The following is a 21,263-nucleotide window of genomic DNA, read 5'->3' on the forward strand; positions in this document are numbered from 1 at the left end:
TTTTTTTCAAGAAATGGACAGATGTAATCATCAACTTACACTTTTAAAATGTAATAGTTTATAAAATTCAAGGCTTGAAAATAAAAAGGAATTACTCTGTTGAATAGAGAGGAATCAACATTTAGAGATAGGAAAAGGTTGATCTTTTGACCTGCTAGTCTAGTAATATCAAGCAAGACAACGTCTTCTATTCAAAGGTCAATTATTTTTCTAATAGAAAACTGTATGTTACATAAATTTATTGAATTAGAATCAAACTAATGAGATTAAAGTGAGAATTTAAAACTAATGCACAAAATGGATTTGAGAGGCTAAATTTTTTTTAAAGTAAATAGGAAAAAATAAGGTAAAATTGTCGAGACATTTTATTATACTAAAGCCCTTGGATAGTTTGAAAATCTTACCCTTATTCATTCTTCACTCTCACTCTATTTTGCTATACATTAACACAATAAAATATAATCAGATGCATAATTATTAATCTACAAAACAATAAGAAATTAATATAAATAAAAAATGACAAACCTATTACTTTGCATTCTCATTATTGCAGATACCCGATAATTCCTATCACCAGAAACTCTTACTTCATATGAGCCATATACTCAATATCAACACAAAAAACCAAAAACTCATAGGAACTTCCTTCTGAGAATCTCAAACTCTAACCATTTCAAAAAAAGTTCTTCGCATTTCCTCAAATACGTGCTAAACTCTCTCCTAATGCTCAAAATCCAAATGAGTACTTAAGATATACAGAACCACATTTAAGTTAAAGCTATACTGCACTAAATCACATTCAAAACCACAAACACCAAAACAAAGATGAATTCAACACCTTGAATGTGTAATACTCATATCTAAATCCAATTTGAAACATAATTTTCGCCCTTAAAATTTTTTCAACAAATGAACAATCAATTTAGGAAAGCAACTACAATGCAACTGAAGAGCTGTTCGACTTAGCTCCATTTTGTATGGCCAAAAGCTTGAAAAACAGCTTAGAAGCACAATTCCAAATATTACCAAAAGCAAGCATCTTTGGGGTAAAGAGCCCACTTTCCCAAACAGAGCTTTAAGTTCATGCCACATGATTCGAATTAATTTATCACTAATATAAGTTCTAAAATGGTAAAAAATGAGGAAATACACCTATCACCCTGTTCACTGTGATCTTTGAAATCCAAGTTCCACTACGTAACCCTCTGCATAGCTGCGTAACTTCCAGTGACGAACACGGTTTCAGAATATATAAACTTCAGAACTTAATTCATTCTATAAAATAGAATAAAAAAGTTGATTTACACTTGTAAGGCATGCTCCAATGTTGATATAAAGTTGAGTCAGTTGATTTGTGACCACCAACTATAAAAGAAAAATGTAAATGCTAAGTTAGTTTACATGTTTAAATCTTTTGGTAAATGCTAAGTTATGTTATTATGTATGATGGCATGCCAAAGACCAAATAAAAAAAATAACAGTAAAGAGTTAAAACTCAAAGTTGAAATACCATCTTCAATGTACCATCATATGCTAGCATTTAAAGTTGAATCGTTAAAATTTAAATCCTATGATCAACTCACCTTTCTTAATCTTTTCTGGAGGAATAAACAGAACGTTTCTTCTACTCTTCTTTAACCACTGCACTAAAAAAAACATTAATGTTTAAATATTAAAATTGAAGATCTTAAATTCATAAGTTAAAAACTTAAAAGCTAGTTAAAATAAACATCCATCACAACAATAGCACGGAAATTAAGTTGTTTTATTTCTGAGCATTTTTTTGGCAATCAAACAGAGGAAATCTGTGTTAAACTAAACAGGCAATGGTTGTTAAATTTAGTTCTTTAAATTTATAATTTTTTTAACATGTGAGTTGATCCGTACTTTTTAATTTGGTTTGGAAATGGGGTAAGATCATGTTGGTTTAAAACAATTGTTAACATGTTATGGCGGAATATATTATACCAAGGATTAAACAAATAGTTGTCATTTATTTCTTGCAATGCATTCACTGTTAATGAATAGTGATATCAAATTGATAAGTTTGTAGCTACGTAGGAAAAAAGACTAATAGGTATTATGCACATAAGTAATCAACCAAAAACTCTTTCCACATCAACTAATCAACAGATTTAACTGTAAAAAAAAACAAAAAAATTGATTCCAAAAACCTCTGTAACTATTGTAATTTTCAGTTTCTAACTCATTCTTTTGATCAATATCATCTGAATCAGTGTAATTTCGTCAAATTCTAATCCATATGATCACTTGTGTGCCTAAAAACTAATCGACTCTTAACAGCAGCACAAAAAAAAAAAAAAAAAACTTGGAAAAACGAAGTTGTGTGCCTAAAGGTTTCGTTTTAAAAGACAGAGAAGGGCATAAGAACTTTACCTTAGGAATTTTCCCAACTCCGCTCAACCTTTTTACCCACCCTAAAAAATACTTCAAATCCGATCCACCTACTAAAACACACCCAAAAAAAAAAAAAATTAGCAAACTAATAAACTTAATTATATATGATCATTTCACCACATATTTCAAATTAATTGGTCAAAAAATTAATTAATTAAAATGAGTTTAAAATAAATATAAAAACCAATAATAATTGTGATTGTCCATTTTCTGCTCCCTGGGCTTTCCACTTGGAGTCCAAGATAGCACGAAACCACTAAAAAAAAAACTATTCAATTTATGAGACCAGAGAACAAAACCAAGCAAACACCACCAATGCAACAGAAACAATACAGTAAAACAGAGTTTTAGAGAAAAAAAAAAAAAAAAAAAAACTGTGGACTTTAATTTTACATCGATCGAGCAATCGATCTAGACGAAAACCCTAAATCTCGAAGACCAAGATTTCCTAAAACGAAAATTCGAATTAGATGGAACAGCCACACACAAATCATCGAAAAAAAAGAAGAAAAGTTTTGAAGAAAAAACTCAGAGACCTTAATCAGAAGGGGTTTGCAAGGTTGTACACAAAAACCCTAAAATTCGCACACCAATTTTCCTGAAACAAAAAAACCCCAATCAGATCAAACAGCCACACTGAAAACATCAAAAAAAAAAAAAAGAAAGAAAGGAAACAATCAGTGCAAAAGGCAAAGACTTTAATTTTACAGCGATCGATCTGCAAATTTCTTCCCAATCAAAGAAAAGACAAAAAACATATAAGCAGAGAAACCACCTGAAACAGTGCAATCACCCGGAAAAGAAACTCTTCATACGACACACGATCGACGCAGAGAGAGAAGCAGGGAAACACGAAGGATTGACGTAGGGAGAAAAGCACGGAAACAGAGAGGAAGAGAAAGGAAAAAGCGACGGAAGAAAATCGAAGAGAGTTAAGCAAGGAAACACGAAGATCGAACATGGAGAAAAGCAGAGAGAAATAGGGAGCAGGCGAAAGGGAAAAGAAACGGAAGAAAATGAGAGAGGGTTCGAGCACCTTCCCATATGTAGACTCACTCTACCAAGGGGCAAAATCGCCAATTCATGTAGCATCTTTTAAAGGGCTGAAAACCGTGCGTTAGATCAGGGGCAAAACCGGATTGGCACTGTTAATGAACAGTGTCAATCCGCTGAGCTTTAGAATATATAGAATTTGGGGTTTAGGGTTTTAGTTCCGCTACGGACCACGGTAGGGGTCAGCCAAGTCTACTTTAAGTCAACCACTAAATACGTATCAGGAATGCTATTACGGACAAAATACTCGTTCAAGAGTCCCGTACCTCGTCATTGTCTGCTTCTATCAAGGTTTCCGGAATAGCTGGACCTACAGATCCGACCCACAACTTGGATGACTTGATAGGAATGTGAGGCTCTTGCCATTCTTACTTCGTCATCTTTCCTTCTACGTTCCTCATCCTCTTCCATCTCATTTTGGGCTACCTGGAGATTGAGCATTCCTTCTGATTGGTTAAACAATTTTTCCTCTTGCAGATTGATTTCCCACAACATCCTTGAAGAAGAAGACATTGTAAAAATGAAGTAGAAACTATGAATAATGATAGAGATCTTGAGAAAATTAGTGTTAGATTTGTGAGGATGGATGGTGGATTATATGGAGGATTCAGAAAGGATTAGGTTGTAGATAATGTCACGTGTCATGCCGTCATTCGTTAAAAATCTTATGTAAATCTATCCTCAAAGATTGTAAACAGATTATAACACGTGACGCAACGTGATTTGTTAATAATCTTATTGGAAATCCATCATCAATAATTGTATTTTTGGATAATGACAACGAGTACGATTAAAAATCTTATCAGAAATCCATCACCAATAATTGTCTTTTCCAAAACGAGAACGATTAAAAATCTTATCCGAAATTACAAATAAAAATTTTTTGTATTATTTTATAACTTTTCGAATAATGACACGTGACGCAATAAGAACGATTAAAAATCTTATCCGAAATTACAAATAAAATTATTTTGTATTATTTTATAAATAAAATAATATACTAATATTTTATTGCCTATTACTAGAGTTATTGAAGTGCAACGGTGAAGATGTAAAAAGCGATTACTGTTCATTAAGGACAGTTACTGTTCATTGAATGGATAGCATGGTGTATTGCCTGGGGAGGGGTTCCCACGCTGGAACTGCTCCAAAAGCGTTTGACGAATCCGAATCTTCTTGAAAGATTCTGTAAATTCCGTGAATCATATCCGTTTATCGTACATCGTGCGATCATAAATTATTTTAAATATTTTTATCTAAAATTAAATACAAACAATACCTGATAAAAATTAATCTCATGATATACAATAAATGAACACGATTTATGATTTCCTATGATCCTGTTAAAAAAAATATAGTAACACTCACAAGTTATAATTGATTTGTAGAATTCAGCGTTTGAAAAATGTAGCCACTAACCTGCGGAATTTCGTTATCACACTTTTTAGGCCTCAGTGGTAAGTTTACTAAATTTTAAAAAATACTTACGAGTCAGTGAAAATTTAACACCGCTATCAAGTAACATATTTTTAATGCCGAACATAGAAGAGTTGTGAGTGTACTCACGACCCCTAAATCGTTTTATAAATTTCTGTGTTTTTCATTCCACTTAATGATTTAAACACGTAAACCGCTAACTTACAGATCATTGAAGACTTTGAAAGAAACTAAAATAATATATATAATGTTTGAAGCTAATGAAATACTTTAATACAAAACCGAGTAAAATAACATTTTGAAATTCATACAACGAACACCACTTAATAAGACTCGATTGTTATTGTTCTTATCATTGTGTTCGTTTGATTTATTAAATTCATGTGCTAGAAATAGAGAAGAATGTTTGATAAGTTGAACATGGCTCCTAAAATGTACCTCCCTTGAGGATTCATCAATAAAAAGAGTTAACTCAAATTGTGTAAAAGAGGGTTTACCCATAAGAAGGTAAACAAAACAAATATCCATCAAACAAAGGACTTAAAATTCAAATCCATCAAACAAATAACTAAAAGTACAACATCCCCCGTACTGCCACTTCTCTAAACACACAAGAACTCATCATTTTGCTAACTAAAACGATGGACGAAACACGGTTAGATAAAAACACACCCGTAGTAACTTAAGGTGAAAAGGAAAACACGAAACTCCATAACCACGCAAGCTTGGCTGACCCCGTCAAGACTAGTAGCGCGAAATTATGCGCTCGTAGTAGCTTCCTTTTTCTCTTCCGAAGTATCAACTCCGGCCTTAACATCATCCTGCTCTTCGGCGGCCTCATCTTCTGCCTTTGATAGATCTGGATCTACAATAAAAGGACGAGGGAACATTACTGGTAACCAAGACGGAACACACAACTATTGCTTTAGCAATCTTTGTGTTATTTTTCATCCAACAAATGAACAGATTAAAGTAATTTTACGTGCAGCGATAAGCAGGCAAAAAATCCAAAGCAAGAGCTTATTCAAGGCAGAAATATTTATAAAACGAACTTCAACCCTAAGATTAGAAGGCATGAACATTTTCCCAATGGGATGGTCCGCATCAAAAAACCCACCTTAACTCCTTTGAACCCGAAACCTAAGACTGTCTGAGTAGAGTCATCTCCAATACCCATTCGTTTTTTCACGCTCATCAAACATTGTGGAACCTTTAAGCCTATATCGCGGTGTTTTGAATTCTAGACCTAGACTTCCTAGTAAGATGTTTATGCTTGCCACTAAAGATTAAGCGCTAATAGTCTTCTTACCTTCATCACTATCATCAAAGTCACCCATTCCTCCCATATCATCACCTCCCATGCCACCGAATTTCTGCATAGTACAATTAGCGTCAGAACAACAAATAGAAACATCAAAACAGTTCAGGTAAGGGAAAACACCAAGAATTAATATTTACTAACCGAGAAATCCATCCCTCCCAAATCCATGTCACCGGGACCTGATCCTGCTGAAAACAAGAAGTGGTATTTTAATAATAATGTACAACAAACACATTTTCGTCAAATGAAACAGTCTGAGGAAATGGAACAGAATACGGGAATTGCATACCGGCAGTATCATCGTCCTCATCCACCCATTTGTCCCAATCTACTTTGACATAATGCGGTGTCTTTCCATCTCCACGCAACAGCTTAGGCCACCATTCTGGCTCCGCCTTCTCCACAATACAGAAGATACTCCTCACGCCAACATTTATTTTGCTTTCCTATAACAAAGCGGAATAATCACACAACGAAATAAGAACCCGCATAAGCACTATCATCTCTGAATAATACAAGAGCATCTGTGATTGCACAACCAAATTCTCACCTCCACATTAACCTTATCAAAGAGATCCAGTTTGAGTTCATACTGGTGATTCTCCGCACCAGCACTAGCCGAGAAGCTGAACGTTCCATCGGGTTCAAGCTTAACCTTGGCGTCCTTTGCATCAGGCAAAAGCACGGTAAGGAAAACCTTATCCACCCTTTGCGCCCACTTCACCTCCGGATGACGACTGCGAAAACCAACCATCAATTAGCGAAAAAACTTGCCTCAAATATGCATCATTCGATCGAATATCACCCAAACAAAAACTAAAGTAAAATTCTCAGTGAATTCTTACTGTTTTGTATAAATTCCAGAACCAAATATCAACAGAGCGGTAAGGAAAAAAAATCAAAAGGACAAATAAATATCCTTAAATTGGTGAATAATACATTACCAAAACAGGGATTAATATTTAATCAAAGGCTTCAATCCAAAAAATAAAATTAAAAAAAATACCCAATAAAGCAAAAGATTCCAATATAATATTTTCCATTTCTTGAACCATATTAAACAGCAAAACATGGATTAAATTAAATTAAAAGTATAAATTACTGAGTTTACATGTCTACAGAGAGCAATCGGAATAAAAAAAATATACAAAAATTGCATATCGACGAACACAATGGCAGGAATGCAAAGACGATGAAATCAGAGGCCGAAAGCAGAAGAATTGAATAAATTTGAAGAGAAGGAAGAGAATTTTACCTCATGTTTTTGTAGAAAAGGGGGAGACAGAGAGAGAGAGAGAGAGTAAAACCCTAGAAGCTGGGAACAGAGCAGAGAGCAGAGAAGAACGTGAGTTACAAGAGAGTTTAAAGAGTAAGAGAGATTACGCGATGCTTCTAGACTTGTACGCTTTCTGGGCTTCTCGAACGAGGCCCAAACTCTGTAAAATCAGTCCAGTTGAATGAAGTGGCCCATTAACTCATTTGCAGAGGCCCACTATGTGGTTCTTAATATTTTCATACAAGCTTATGTTAGAGAAATGTCAGAGATACTCGGCCACCCTCTATCTTCATGTGGTGTTAGTCGTTAGACGGCTAATCACTATCTCAATTAATCTTTAGGTATTTAAAAATTAAGAAAATACATCTAACCTAGTCCGCCTAGGTTGCGCCTCTTATTTAGACAGAAAATAGATAACTTTTATTTTGCATTTTAGTTTTTTAATAAGTTGTAAGCGAGACTTGTTTAATACTTGGATGAACACTCATTATATGATTGTTCCCGTATTTTCAATATAAGTAGACACTTATTCATATGTTATATAATAAATTTAATTAAAATTTAAAAAAATCACCTAAGTTCCCACCTAGATACCAAGATGCTAAGCCCCTGATCGTTGTCCAACTAACGCCTAGCACAGTTTAAAACCTTGCATGTAAGTCCTCTTGTTGAAGGAGATGGACTCACTTCTCAACTGTCTTCCAAATACAACGCACCTTCTCTCTGTTGGAAAATAATAGATTTAGGATTTGGGCTCAGCCCGTTAGAATTAGGTTTTGTTAGATTCATTAAACAATAAATTAGTCACGATTTAACCTCTTAAGGTTTTGTAGCGGTTTCGACATTCTCGTTTGTTTAATAATATTCTTATTATTTTGTAATCTTATTTGTTCCACACTCTAATGTTCAACTCTCCCAAAATAAGAGGACTATAGGTCAGTCAAATACAATGCACCTTCAATTCTCCCAATTTTATATTAAAGAAAAAAAAAGAGAAATACAATGCACCTTCAATTCTCCCAATTTTATATTAAAGAAAAAAAAGAGGACATGGACATGGACATGGACATGGACATGGACATTGACATTGACCTGCCCCATTTACCAAATCTATCATCTTCTTGTCTTTGAGGAACTAATAAGCATTTATCTTTATAATTTTTAATTTATCCATTCAAAAGGTGGCTTTTTAAAATGGAATGTCCATCTTTTTCTCACTTTACTCTAAGTTGATCTTATCTTATAAAAGAGTTGTCTTATATTATGCTCGTACTCAATGAGTGTACCAATAACACAACCTATAACACTAAGTTTTATTATACAAGTAGTTAGAATTTTTTTTTTTTTTTTTTTTTTAAGTATTAAACCACTTGCAAAATGAAATTTGTTGTGCTCAGTTGTGTTCTCAGTACACTAATTTTTTTTTTTTTTTTTGGGGGGGGGGGGGTGGGGTTTGGTTTGGTTTTGAGAAGTTTAGGAAGAGATTTATTACTCTCACTACTAACGCCAAAGCATACTTTAGCCAGAAGGATTTATGCATGACACCTAATTATCAGTTGTTACCGTTACGTTATGAATTTACGTAAGAATTTACAGATCAACATTAACGAAGACTACTACCAACAGAACTCGAAGCTTAGTGGGACGATGCACAAATATATTTATAATATTTGTTCTCATTACTCGAATTTCATTTAGAAAATTCATTCGTGCGTGGGCGTTGTTTGTTTGGTTTGTCCGTGACGCTTTTTGGCTCTCTTCCCCCTCCAAATCTTTTTCTTTCTCCCTTCACTTTACTAATCTCTTTACTCCATTTTGCACTTCTTCCTCCACCATGAAAAAATTCTTCTCTTTCAAAAGCTCAGCTCTTGCGAAAATGGACGACTCAGATCACTCCTTCAGAGCTCCCCAATTGATCTCTCACCCTCACTTCGTCCTCCGAGTCTTCTTCCTTTACCATGAAATTTGATCCAACGGTTACAATTATTATAATTTTTAAAGAGACCTTCGGTTTGTAGTCGTTGGATCAAATTTTAACGGTCCGGATCATTTGATCCTGGACCTTTGATGGAAGAAATCCGGTCCCGACATTGACCTACCCCATTTACCAAATCTATCATCTACTTGTCTTTGAGGAACAAATAAACATTTACTTTATGTTTTTTAATTTATCCATTCAAAAGGTGGCTTTTTAAAATGGAATGTCCATCTTGACTCTACTTTGGTCATATCTTATGAAAGAGTTGTCTTATACCACATCCGTCCTCAATAAATGTACCAAGAACATAACCTATAACACTAAGTTTCATTATACAAGTAGTTATAATTTTTTTTTTTTTAAGTATTCAACGACTTGCAAAATGAAATTTGTTGTACCCAATCGTGTTCTCGGTACACTAAATATTTGGGGGGTTTGGTTTTGAGAAGTTTAGGAAGAGATATGTTACTCTCACTACTAGGGTCAAAGCATATACCCCCATAATCTTGAGCCGGAAGGATTTACGGGTGACACCTAATTATCAATTGTTACTATATACGTTATGAATTTACGTAAGAATTTACATATCAGCACTAATGAAGATTATTGCCAACAGAACTCAAAGCTTGGTGGGACAACGCACAAATATATTTATAATATTTGTTCTCATTACTCGAATTTTATTTAGAAAAAGGAAACAAAGAACATACAAATTCTACAGACCTGGATTGTCTGCTCTCCCCATCCCATATCCTTCACAACCCTTCCTATTTATGTTGTCACGGTTAAGTCACGTCAACATTTTATGTTTTTATTGCTTTTTATCTTATTATTTCTATAAAAAAAATATATATATAAAATATTAACGTGACTTAACCATAACTACATAAATAAGAGGGGATGGAAGGGAAATGGGATCCGGGCCCAAATTCTACATGGGTCTTCTCCTTGGCTCTCTTCCCCGTCCGAGTCTTTTTCTTTCCCCCTGCACTTCACTCCATTTTGCACTCCTTCTTCATCCACCATGAAAAAATGCTTCTCACCTTCAGAAGCTCAGTTCCTGCGAAAATGGACGACTCAGATCACTCCTTCAGAGCTCCCCATTTGATCTCCCACCCTCACTTCGTCTCTCCCCTCAAGCCTCAAGCCTGCTAAGTAATATTAACAATTAACTCATTTATAATTATCCTTAATCTTTTGTTTAGCATTTGATTAGAGATAATTTTTATGATTAGCCTCTGAAAAATCTCATTAATCCAATACCAGAAGGTTTTTTCCGGATCATTTTTTTAGAAAAATAGTTGGATCATTGGTTCCAAAGCTTCGATCTTTTTTTCTTTCTGTTTTTTGATCGTTTCCTTATGATTTTTTCACAGATTCGTTGAAAAAATGGAGTCCTGTGATTGCATAGAGGCGCAATGGCCCCCAGATGAGCTGCTGGTGAAATATCAGTACATCTCTGATGTGTTCATTGCCCTTGCCTATTTCTCCATTCCCTTGGAGCTCGTATATTTTGTGCAGAAATCCGCTTTCTTTCCTTACAGATGGGTGCTTGTGCAGTTCGGTACTTTCATTGTTCTTTGTGGAGCAACCCATTTCATAAATGTATGGACTTTCTCTATGCACACCAAAACTGTTGCCATAGTCATGACTGTTGCCAAGGTTTCGTGTGCCGTTGTATCGTGTGCTACCGCTCTAATGCTCGTTCACATTATCCCGGATTTACTAAGCGTCAAGAAACGGGAGCTGTCGCTGAAGAGCAGAGCTGAAGAGCTTGACAAGGAGATGGGGCTTATGCTCACTCAGGAAGAAACAGGAAGGCATGTTAGGATGCTGACTCATGAAATTCGAAGCACGTTGGATCGGCACACTATCTTGAAAACTACCCTTGTTGAGTTGGGTAGAACTTTAGGCCTCCAGGAATGCGCGTTATGGATGCCGTCCAGAACTGGTATGAACCTAGAGCTTTCTCACACTCTGAACTACCATATACAAGCTGGGTCCTCTGTGTCAATAGACCTTCCTGAAGTGAACGAAGTCTTCAATAGTTCTCAAGCGATTCGTATACCATATACCTGCCCACTGGCAAGAATCAGACCACATGTGGGAAGATATGTGCCACCTGAGGTCGTTGCTCTGCGGGTGCCCCTTTTAAATCTTTCAAATTTTCAAATCAATGACTGGCCGGATGTCTCTGCCAAAAGCTACGCAATTATGGTTTTGATTCTACCCACGGATGGCACCAGAACGTGGCGAGAACATGAACTGGAGCTGGTTGATGTTGTGGCAGATCAGGTGTGTTTTATTTGACTCTTTTTCTTTCTATTTCACAACGCTTATTTGAAGGGCTAATGTATTAACGACGGATATGTCGCTTGTGTTCCTTATGATTCCTATACACGTACTTAAAGGTTATAACAAGTGTAGTTGGGCGCAGGTAGCTGTTGCTCTTTCACATGCTGCTATTCTGGAAGAGTCTATGCGAGCCCGTAAACAGCTCACGGAGCAGAACGATGCTTTAGATTTAGCTTGGAGAGAAGCAGAGATGGCGATCCATGCCCGCAATGATTTCCTTGCTGTCATGAACCATGAAATGAGGACACCAATGCATGCATTCGTTGCATTGTCTTCTCTTCTGTTAGAGACGGAACTGACTCCGGAAGAAAGGCTTATGATAGAGACAGCGCTAAAGAGTAGCAACCTTTTGGAAACACTTGTTAACGACGTTTTAGATCTTTCTAGACTTGAAGATGATAGCCTAGAATTAGACATTGAAAAATTTAACCTCCATGGAGTTTTCAGAGAGGTAAACTTTCCAGACTCGGGGCTTGAATGTTTACTTTCGAATAATTTGGTTTTCGTGAACTTACATACAAACCGTTTCCAAACTGTAGGTAATGAATTTGGTACAGCCCGTCGCATCTGTGAAGAAGTTGTCTATGACTTTGATTCTATCCCCAGACTTACCTGTGTATGCCGTTGGAGATGAGAATCGGCTGTTGCAAACTATTCTCAACGTTGCTGGTAATGCTGTGAAGTTCACAAAGCAGGGCTATATTTCAATTACAGCGTCTGTTGCGAAATCAGAATCTTCAAGAGACTGGCAACCACCGGAGTTTTATCCAGTGTCAACTGATGGTTACTTCTACCTACGAGTTCAGGTCAATTATTGTGCATTTTATCGTTGTCTTTGTATGCTGAGATCGAGACATCTCTTAGTAACTTCGACAGTGAAGCAACGTGATCTAATGGCATTCCTGTTGTTGCAGGTTAAGGATTCTGGCTGTGGTGTTCTCCCAGAAGATATTCGTCATCTTTTCACCAAGTTTTCTCAGCCTCGAAATGGATCCAATCGAATAAACAATGGTGCAGGACTTGGACTTGCCATTTGCAAACGGTATAGTTGAAAACTTTCCGATCTTTCACCATTTTGCATCCTGCTTTTGTTTTCTTGCCTATTCATCCAACTTGGTCACCTTATGTTCTGAAATGACTTGGATTAGGTTTGTAAACACCATGGGAGGTCATATTTGGATTGAAAGCGAGGGTATCGACAGAGGGAGTATCGTTGCATTCATCGTCCAACTAGGGATATGCGACAATCATAGTGATACAACAACACACCAGGTCCAGATGCCACCTAAAGGACAAGCAAGTTATGGAAGCGGAGATGTAATCGGACACAAACCCGCCTTTAGGGATTGTGTCGGAGTAACTTCATCGAATGCACGTTATCAAAGAAGTCTTTGAATGACAGTGGACACACTAATCAATGTTTGATGCTTGGCAGAGATATTAGCTCACCTGGGAATTTTGTTTTAGGATGTTGAGGTTGGAAGAAATTTGTGTGTTTAAAATTGTGAACGTTGTTAATGGCAATTGTTGCTTAATTAGTGTTAAATCCTCATCCGAATGAGGCAAACCAGGTAATTAGGTTGAAAGAAACCGATATCCTGGACAACTTCAGATAATAAACATAACTAAGATGAATCGGACAACACTGTAAAATTTTTTAAACGAGCATTTCATATAAAATCCGATTGCCAAAATAAGTAGTTCCGGGACCAAAAACCGATCAATAGATAAAAGAAACTAATCTTCATACAAAGTACAACGATTTTGAAATCTCTTTCGGCTAGAAAATAAAGTACTGAAGAACAAAACAAACAAACAAACTTGCTCGTCAAAACTAATCTAACCAAGTGAATCAAGGCAAATGGACCATAACAAGTCATCAATCCATCAGTTCTCCTCATAGAGCACTCACTTCTTTGATTTCTTGGATACCCTGCAAGTAAAAGAGAGAACCTAATCAGCAAAAAGCAACACAGACAAGATCAGCAGATAGCATATTAGGGTTTCAAGTAAGGGTACTAACTGTGTCGGTTGAGCTGCAGCTGGGGCAGCGGGTGCTGGTGCTTTCTCTTGAGGTCCCTGAACACATATTAGGATAATCAGCAACGTGAGAATTTCAAATGAATTACAGAATAATCAGTAAACAGATTAAGGTGACAATACCTGAGCCAAGCGTTCCTCTCTCCTAGCGTGCTTCCTCTCCCTGCTAGCCTTGTTCTTTGCCCGCTTAGCCTCAAATTGATCAGACAGAGTCTTCTCTCTGGCCTTCTCAGCCTTTGACTTGTGAATGCTCTCCATCAGCACTCTCTTATTCTTGAAAACATTACCCTTAACTTTCATGTACATGTCATGGTACATGTGCTTGTCAATCTTCTTCGACTCACGGTACTTGCGAAGCAACCTCCTGAGCACACGCATCCTCCTCATCCAAAGGATCTTGGTCGGAAGCCTTGCTTCCCTGGTACCCTTGCGCTTACCTAAAAATTTAAGCAACCGCTCATTAAAATGTGCCTTTTAGCTCATTTGGATAAATTCAAACCATATTGTATGTATGATCACCAAAACAGCTAAGCCAAAATCACATAGAAAATCGACTTACCATATCCAGAGTGACGTCCCTTTCTCTTAGCCTCCTTCATACGACGTGCACGAGAGCGAGAGTGAATCTTGGTCGGCTTCCTGATGATGAAACCATCCTTGACCAACTTCCTTATGTTTTGGCCTGCAATTCAGAATCAAACCCAGTAACAAACAATCCACGAAAAGGCAGAAAGGCCAATAAACATTGGCCTCCCAATACTGTCAACCCAAACATCCACTTAAACAGTTGCAAATCATCGGTGAAACTTCACAAGTAGAAAATACGGGGAAAAGTCACATACAACACAAGTAAAACATACACCATCTCAACACAAAAACATCACATTCATATTCTACACTCTACGACTACAAAATGCTTTACGCGCCACAACAATACTTTACGCTCTACAACATTGTTGCAACACGGAAACATCTCAACAAAATGACCAATTAAAACAACATCCAGATTACAACAATTAAACCAATGTTAATTACTGAATACTAATCTGCAGATAATAAAGGGTACCACTCAGGATAAATCCCGATATCAATTATCCACAGCTCATGTACTTAAAACTAACAGTAGATTAAATCTAAACCAAATATATAATCTTTCACATAAACCTAGTTCCAAACAGTTAATAGGCATCTCAAAACTTCAACAACCGTGCACAAATCGTACAGTAATTACATGTTTAAGTTTTCACGATAGCCAAACAGTGGATTAACGCGGGATTAAAGAAATGGATTAAAAAATAATCAAACGGATTAAGCAGTGCAGGATAAGCAGATCAACAGGAAGGAATAAGAGGAAGAAAATTAAGGGAAAGGAGAAGATGAACGTACGAGAGTTGGCCATGGAGATCTCGCTGACTTCATTGGGGTCGAGCCAGACCTTGCCGCGACCGCATTTGAGGACGCTGGAGGCGAGCCTCTTCTGGAGCTTGAGCGAAACCATCGCCGGCGTCTTACCTCCTTCCTTGTTTTTTTGGCAACTGCTGTGGGCAGAGAGGCTGAGCTTTTGTGGAACACAAGTTTTTATATATCGCTCAACTTTTGCGGTTTTAGAGTTTCGACCTAGGGTTTCGTCATATGACTGGGCCTTATAATTTCATGGGCCTCTTTCTTCTACGCTGTATTATGTGGGCTCTTTAGATGGGTGATCCAGCCCAACAATAAATTCGGAATTTTTTTTTAAGGAAAACTAACGAAAAGTTCAAAAAAAATAGTTTTAATGAAAAATGACAAATAAATGTGTAGTGAATAGTACCAAGAAAGGTAAATATGTGATTTTTCGTTAAAATTGAACAATATCGAAAGTGTTTCGTTAAAACTCCCTTTTTTTTACTAGTTTAATTTGAGTGGTTCTGTCACTTAGTAGTTAGTACTACGATCTAATAGAATGAGAGGTCTTAGGTTTGATTTTTGTCAAAGGCGAATTTGAACCACGTTATTATAAGCCCATTATAAGGTTAAACCCACCCTCTCCCCCTTAGATAATATCGTTTGTTCAAAAAAAAAAAAAAAAATTTGAGAGGTTCTTTGTACAACTACATTTTGTGTCTGAACACCCATTAATTCCATTTAAAATAAAACTCCTCTTATACACATATATAAAATTACCAAGATCTCCAAAATTAAAAAAATTAAAAAAAAACCTCAATGAGACACAAATTTGGTTTTGATCTCTCTTTTCGTTGTGAGTCTTGTGACAACTTGAGATGTTCAACCCTAAACTTATTGTTGTTTAAGTTTGGTTGAGCCCTATCATTTTTTTACACCACACTCCACCGAACACCCATAATTACGTGTAGAAGAAGAAAAAAAGTGTGCACAAAGTCGTTTCCTTTTTTGAGTTGCCTTATCCTTTTATGAGTCATAAAAGTGACATCCATGTCCATGGACTGTATAAAATAAAACCCTTGCGTGTTGATATTGCTATGGTTGGTTAAGGAGCTCGCAATGTGGATTAGTTGGCCTAAACAACAATACCTACAATAGTATTAAACCCGGCCTCGTAACCCAACATATCCGACCTCATCTGCCCAAGTAGCCAACAAAAATTTCAAATGCATGAGGAATGATGCTGTCCCGGATCATTTTCTGCACGGCGGTTCTGTTGGCGACACTGGCAGTAATCCTTTTGGCTTTGTTCTCGCCACTACCCAAAAGGAAGCCGTCGCCGCCGTGGCTCGACCTTTCCTTATACATTCAACAACCACACAACAACAACAACAACATTGCAGGCTCAAATAACGCTGGAAAACAACCGCAACCGGACAGCAGCGGAGGAGCGTTCATCTTCCACCGGATGCTCACCGAGGGACCCGAGAACACTTCCCGTGTGGTGGGGAAAGCGCAGGGATTCATAATCCCCGTGGAGCACTTTGCCAACTCGGGATTCAACATAATCTATCTGACCTTCCACACGCCTCAGTATTCTGGCAGCCTCAGCGTGGAGGCCAAGCATGTTTCGCGCCAAGGCACGGAGGAGCTTACGGTGATGGGGGGAACGGGGTCGTTTGCTTTTGCGAGAGGAGTTGCCGTTTTTGCTCAGACAACTGATCAAGATGATCAGCAACCGCCATCGGGGAATGGGGTGGATTATGCCACTTATCATGTAAAGTTGCAGCTTAGATTTCCCAACCAGTCTCGGACAGTTTTAGGATGAAACTCTCATGTGCACAGCACAGGTTTTGTTTTTGTAATATTTTCTCTGTAATACGTATTGATTAACAATAATAATTATTTCTTGACGGGAGAGACAAATATCTAACAATGTTATGGCAATTTAGTAAACAATATATATTGTTTTTTGATAAATTAGGTTCACATCTCTTATTTCTCATTCTCATCCATTGAAATCTTATTTCTTTTTCGTTTTTGATCCAGGTTCCTTGGCTTTTTTTCATGTCATGATTTGAATATTAACTTAACTATTTACAAGTCATTATATGTCAATTTAAAAGTGAAAAATTATTAATCATTTTCAAATATAATCTTTTTAGTATTTTTTTTCTTCATATATTTCTATTTATAATTTGTATCCTTTTTTTTAATTTATGCGAATATTCTTTTTAGTTTTAATTTGTACCCATAAATTTAAATTTTAATATGTACCCATATTTGCAGTTTAATTTGTACCCATAGTTTTGATTTTTAATATGTACCCATATTTTTAATTTAATTTGTACCAATTTTTTTTTTTTTTTTTTTTATGAACGTACCCATGCTAATTATATGTGTTCATTTTATGTTTTAAAATATACAATACTTATTTCTTGCACTATATTAATAATTACGCAGGTACTTTTTTTTTTTTTGTTATATTTGTAACAGTATTATTTGGATTTGTTTAAATTTCATAATTTGTGGGATATTGAATGCATAAATGCATGAATTTTTTTTATTTTATTTTTTTGTCAAACATAAATGCATGAGTTAAATCCCTTAAATGATGCTAGGGACCTTGATCAAACTATTTAAACAAATAACACTTCATTCTAACAACTAGGTTGATTAGAGACTGGAACCAAAATGACTCTTTTTTTTTTTCCCCCTTCACAGCCTAGTAACCCTATCAGTTGTCTCTATTTTTTCCTCTCACCTCTCTTTCATCCATGTTTTTTGCCAAATAAGATTAACTTTTAGTGACAAAATAGTTATGCAAAAATAGTAACTAAAGATATGAACAATCTCTTCAACGATTAAGAATCGTTTGAAGTTCGCTACCAAAAAAACTTTACCGACGAGCGCGCCACATAATCGTCCAATCAAAGGACACATCGAGTCGGACCAGTCTCGAGTGGGTGAGGTCGAGTTGCCCGGGGGTGGTGTTTGGGTGTGTAGTGGGCTGGAAGGCAGCCCAACCGAGTCCAATCCAATATCAGGCCCATCCAGCAATCGCGTGTTTGGTAGTGTAGTACAATAGAAGAAACAGACAAGTAGTACAAAGGAACGTACAAGTTTGCAAAAAGGCGGCAACTGTGGGCGCGCACTGGGAACTGGAAAACCACGCGCCTCCTAAAGTGGAAATAAATCGTGTTTTAATTAATAATAATAATAATAATTCTTTTGAGAGAGCGAAACAGGAAATTTGAAAACAACGGCGCCGCCGCAACGGGGAGGAATGGAATGGGATTCACCGACAAATTGTGCGGTATTATGTATTTTAAGTTCCTCATATGACTAAGCATTTTTGCGGTTTAACACAACGTGCAGGACGTTTTTTAAGTTTTTTAAATAATGGTGTTGGAATGTCGCGATTGATTTGAAATTCAGGTGAAATTGGAATTTATATGACCTTTTTTTTTCTGTTCTTTTTCTTTTTAATTAGAAGGAAGAATTGTTTAGAGCATCCCTAAATGAAATGCTAAAACATACACATCAGTTATAACAATAAAAAAAAAAACCATACTAATATTTTTCAACCGAAGTGCCAAATTCTATGTGGCGATGACATGTATTGGTAGCAAAAAAGGTTGATATCAAATTTGACAGCAGTTATAAATGTTTTTTTATTAATTATTAATTAGTTTAATCATTTATTATAATTAATGTTGAGTTAACCGATGCAATTATCCTACTTATTTCTTATTTTCAATCAAGAAATGTGAACATATTACTGATTAAACTTTAAATGTTCTTTATTAAATTTTAATTAGTTTAATAATTTATTTTATAAAATAATAATTTAATTTGATATGTAAGTTAGAAAACAAAACTTTAAAAGATGTCAAAATGCCACATAAACTGTCAAAATTTGATATCTCTTTGGAGATGGTTTTAGGACTATACATAATCAAAGAGGATGATTAGAAACAAAATTGAATAATTTAAAGAGAGTTGCAATTGTCTTTGGGTAATTAAGAACAAACTAATTAAACATAAAACACCTACAATTCAGATTAATCAGGAAGAAACCAATGATCAAAGTCATCAATTTCCCCTGACCAACTCAATTTACAACCACCAAAATTAAAACAAAACTAACAAAAGCAGATAACATTAATCACAGGGAAGCAGGAACGTCATCGTCGTCATCGAAGCTCCAGAGATCATCACCAAGGGCGCTTTCCTGAGGCGGAGGATTCTGAGGAGCCGCCGTGGACTGCCCATCCAGATACGGAATCTGATAGAACTTCATCATGCTCTCATACGCCATTAGCTCCTCGGAAAGCTTCTGCACTTCGTCCTTTTCCATTCTTGCAATCGACTCCAAGCTGCGTTTCCCTTCTTGAGTTTCCTCCACTTCTGTCAGCTCAGCTCCGCCGTGACAACCGCCGCTCCCGATCTGATTGCAACCCAGAAAGCCCGTTGAGGAGAAAGCGCCATCTGAACCAGACACAGAGTTTTCTTCCCCGGAAACAACAATTGGGTCGGTGTTCACATTAGCCATGGAGTTAAACTCAATCGACATGGAATTGGAGGGAAATGTCGCAATCTGGTTCAGATCATACCCAAATCCCAAATCAAAGCTTTTGGGTTGATACGGATTAGGATTTGGGTTTCTCAGATACGTCTTGGCGGGGAGGTGGTCGTCTTCGTTGGGGAAATTGACCTTGGCTTTTTTGCCGCGGATTTTGCGAGCCTCCCTGTCGTAAGCTCGGGCCGCCTCCTCAGCGGTGTTGAAGGTACCAAGCCAAACTCGAACCCCTTTTCTGGGATCACGAATCTCGGCCGCCCATTTGCCCCACGGGCGCTGCCTGATGCCTCGGTACAGGTTCTTCCTCTGCCTCTTAGCTGGCTTCTCTTCTTGCACATCACCTGTTTGTGAAAAATCCCCAGTCACAAACCGAACGAAAATTCTCATCTTTTAACTCGCAGAAAAACAACATACGGATGAAAAAAGAGCGTACCTGAAATGGGTTGGGGTAATTTACGCGGAATTGAGTCGGTGCGATTAACTGGGGTGGGATTGCAGTCGAAGAAAGTGTCGGGATCGAACTTGGCGAAGGGAGAGTCCGGCCATATGTCAGAGGCGGTGACACGACCGCGACGGTCGCGAGGGATGAACTTAGCGATTATAGCACCACCGCACATTCTCGAAATCGAAAAACTTGTGTGAATTAACTCTGAGAGATGAACTGAAAATTGAGGGGGGAAGGAGAGAGAGAAAGAGAAGGGTTTAACGGATGAGTGAGAAAGGAGGAGGGGAGGGGGGGTTTTGTACGAAGAGAAATGGACACTGTTTGCTATTTTGTATTAATTACATGACCTTTTGTGGAACTTTCGTTGGATTTCACCTAACCCTTTATTAAATTCGTTGCCATAAATCTTATTGGGCCTTGCGTGGCTGGCAAGCTTCTCGGACCTTGTCTTTTGAGTCCAGCTGGCCCTAATGAGAGAGCAATGGTGCCTACTTATGTGAAAATCTGCCTTCGTAAGTTGAAATGTGACTAATTATTTGGCGGCGGAAGGAGACTTAAAATAGGAATTTTCTATTAATTTTTTATCATCTTACAATTTAACATTAATTTTAGTGTTAATATTATAACAATTGTGTTAAAAATATGAGGTGACAGATAGTTCGTAGAAAGTCTCATTTTTTTGGAAAGTTCATTTAGTATTCTCAAGGTCTTTTTATGATTAAACTCTACATCTTGTAATACGTGGTGAAGTTGGGAGACAATATCAGAAAGATCAAATGATTGATGGTGGACAATCTGAAAAACCGTTTATATCGATTTTAAATCTCAGAAACTAAAGTGAGAAGTTATGACAACCTCATGAATCATTTTGGCTAATGAAACCTTTTTTAAAATAATAAATGTTGAGCAAATGTTTGAATGGGTATGTTCTACTTTGAAACAAGTGGAGTATCTTTAACTCAAGTTGTTGATAAG

At 36.8% G+C, this 21,263-nt stretch overlaps 6 protein-coding genes across 8 annotated transcripts; 2 read left to right on the forward strand and 4 right to left on the reverse strand.

The window, feature by feature from the left end:
• Positions 1-753: 753 nt before the first annotated feature.
• Positions 754-3,984, reverse strand: LOC125478548. Its single transcript, XM_048586806.1, has 5 exons — positions 3,844-3,984; positions 3,194-3,475; positions 1,584-1,641; positions 1,306-1,365; positions 754-1,221 (listed from the first exon to the last, which is right to left on the reverse strand). Exons 1-5 carry the CDS (start codon positions 3,982-3,984, stop codon positions 1,124-1,126), a joined length of 639 nt encoding a protein of 212 aa, XP_048442763.1. The 3' UTR covers positions 754-1,123.
• Positions 3,985-5,329: 1,345 nt separating this feature from the next.
• LOC103934153 (uncharacterized protein OsI_027940-like) lies at positions 5,330-7,619 on the reverse strand. 2 transcript variants are annotated; one of them, XM_009343876.3, is made up of 6 exons: positions 7,485-7,619; positions 6,780-6,966; positions 6,519-6,675; positions 6,371-6,414; positions 6,218-6,281; positions 5,330-5,773 (listed from the first exon to the last, which is right to left on the reverse strand). In XM_009343876.3, exons 1-6 carry the CDS (start codon positions 7,487-7,489, stop codon positions 5,667-5,669), a joined length of 564 nt encoding a protein of 187 aa, XP_009342151.2. In that variant the 5' UTR covers positions 7,490-7,619; the 3' UTR covers positions 5,330-5,666. The 2 variants fall into 2 exon arrangements, with proteins under 2 accessions (XP_009342151.2, XP_009342150.2); XM_009343875.3 differs by having other exon boundaries at positions 6,371-6,417; positions 7,485-7,618.
• A 2,855-nt stretch (positions 7,620-10,474) lies between these two features.
• On the forward strand, positions 10,475-13,384 carry LOC125478637 (probable ethylene response sensor 1). Of its 2 annotated transcripts, none has more exons than XM_048587015.1 (6): positions 10,475-10,629; positions 10,860-11,778; positions 11,921-12,289; positions 12,378-12,644; positions 12,753-12,880; positions 12,987-13,384. In XM_048587015.1, the coding sequence occupies exons 2-6, from the start codon at positions 10,873-10,875 to the stop codon at positions 13,231-13,233; spliced, it is 1,917 nt and encodes a 638-aa protein (XP_048442972.1). In that variant the 5' UTR covers positions 10,475-10,629; positions 10,860-10,872; the 3' UTR covers positions 13,234-13,384. The 2 variants fall into 2 exon arrangements, with proteins under 2 accessions (XP_048442972.1, XP_048442973.1); XM_048587016.1 differs by having other exon boundaries at positions 10,488-10,638.
• Positions 13,385-13,539: 155 nt separating this feature from the next.
• LOC125478638 (60S ribosomal protein L19-1-like) lies at positions 13,540-15,427 on the reverse strand. The gene is made up of 5 exons (XM_048587017.1): positions 15,265-15,427; positions 14,438-14,560; positions 14,002-14,315; positions 13,862-13,917; positions 13,540-13,771 (listed from the first exon to the last, which is right to left on the reverse strand). Exons 1-5 carry the CDS (start codon positions 15,374-15,376, stop codon positions 13,747-13,749), a joined length of 630 nt encoding a protein of 209 aa, XP_048442974.1. The 5' UTR covers positions 15,377-15,427; the 3' UTR covers positions 13,540-13,746.
• A 900-nt stretch (positions 15,428-16,327) lies between these two features.
• Positions 16,328-17,181, forward strand: LOC125478639 (dirigent protein 6). Its single transcript, XM_048587018.1, has one exon. It carries the CDS (start codon positions 16,499-16,501, stop codon positions 17,087-17,089), a length of 591 nt encoding a protein of 196 aa, XP_048442975.1. The 5' UTR covers positions 16,328-16,498; the 3' UTR covers positions 17,090-17,181.
• Positions 17,182-19,244: 2,063 nt separating this feature from the next.
• Positions 19,245-20,570, reverse strand: LOC103967196 (ethylene-responsive transcription factor RAP2-12). Its single transcript, XM_009380471.3, has 2 exons — positions 20,277-20,570; positions 19,245-20,184 (listed from the first exon to the last, which is right to left on the reverse strand). Exons 1-2 carry the CDS (start codon positions 20,458-20,460, stop codon positions 19,430-19,432), a joined length of 939 nt encoding a protein of 312 aa, XP_009378746.2. The 5' UTR covers positions 20,461-20,570; the 3' UTR covers positions 19,245-19,429.
• Positions 20,571-21,263: the final 693 nt, after the last annotated feature.

This window comes from the organism of the source record quoted next, unplaced genomic scaffold, assembly GCF_019419815.1.
Source record: "Pyrus x bretschneideri cultivar Hongxiangsu unplaced genomic scaffold, Pyrus_bretschneideri_v1 Contig25, whole genome shotgun sequence".
NCBI lineage: Eukaryota > Viridiplantae > Streptophyta > Magnoliopsida > Rosales > Rosaceae > Pyrus > Pyrus x bretschneideri.

Excerpts from the sequence above, each read along its gene's own strand:
- LOC103967196 (XM_009380471.3), bottom strand. The coding sequence starts at position 20,460 with ATGTGCGGTGGTGCTATAATCGCTAAGTTCATCCCTCGCGACCGTCGC. Across the intron at positions 20,185-20,276 it reads ATTACCCCAACCCATTTCAG|GTGATGTGCAAGAAGAGAAG; the intron begins GTACGCTCTTTT and ends TTTCACAAACAG.
- LOC125478548 (XM_048586806.1), bottom strand. The coding sequence starts at position 3,984 with ATGTCTTCTTCTTCAAGGATGTTGTGGGAAATCAATCTGCAAGAGGAA. Across the intron at positions 3,476-3,843 it reads GTAGAAGGAAAGATGACGAA|AGTGAGTCTACATATGGGAA; the intron begins GTAAGAATGGCA and ends GCCCCTTGGTAG. Across the intron at positions 1,366-1,583 it reads TCCAGAAAAGATTAAGAAAG|TTGGTGGTCACAAATCAACT; the intron begins GTGAGTTGATCA and ends TTTCTTTTATAG.
- LOC125478639 (XM_048587018.1), top strand. The coding sequence starts at position 16,499 with ATGATGCTGTCCCGGATCATTTTCTGCACGGCGGTTCTGTTGGCGACA.
- LOC125478638 (XM_048587017.1), bottom strand. The coding sequence starts at position 15,376 with ATGGTTTCGCTCAAGCTCCAGAAGAGGCTCGCCTCCAGCGTCCTCAAA. Across the intron at positions 14,316-14,437 it reads GGGACGTCACTCTGGATATG|GTAAGCGCAAGGGTACCAGG; the intron begins GTAAGTCGATTT and ends TTAAATTTTTAG. Across the intron at positions 13,918-14,001 it reads GAGAGGAACGCTTGGCTCAG|GGACCTCAAGAGAAAGCACC; the intron begins GTATTGTCACCT and ends ATATGTGTTCAG.
- LOC103934153 (XM_009343875.3), bottom strand. Across the intron at positions 6,676-6,779 it reads TTGATAAGGTTAATGTGGAG|GAAAGCAAAATAAATGTTGG; the intron begins GTGAGAATTTGG and ends GCTTTGTTATAG. Across the intron at positions 6,418-6,518 it reads TGAGGACGATGATACTGCCG|CAGGATCAGGTCCCGGTGAC; the intron begins GTATGCAATTCC and ends TCTTGTTTTCAG.
- LOC125478637 (XM_048587015.1), top strand. The coding sequence starts at position 10,873 with ATGGAGTCCTGTGATTGCATAGAGGCGCAATGGCCCCCAGATGAGCTG. Across the intron at positions 11,779-11,920 it reads TTGATGTTGTGGCAGATCAG|GTAGCTGTTGCTCTTTCACA; the intron begins GTGTGTTTTATT and ends AGTTGGGCGCAG. Across the intron at positions 12,645-12,752 it reads ACTTCTACCTACGAGTTCAG|GTTAAGGATTCTGGCTGTGG; the intron begins GTCAATTATTGT and ends CTGTTGTTGCAG.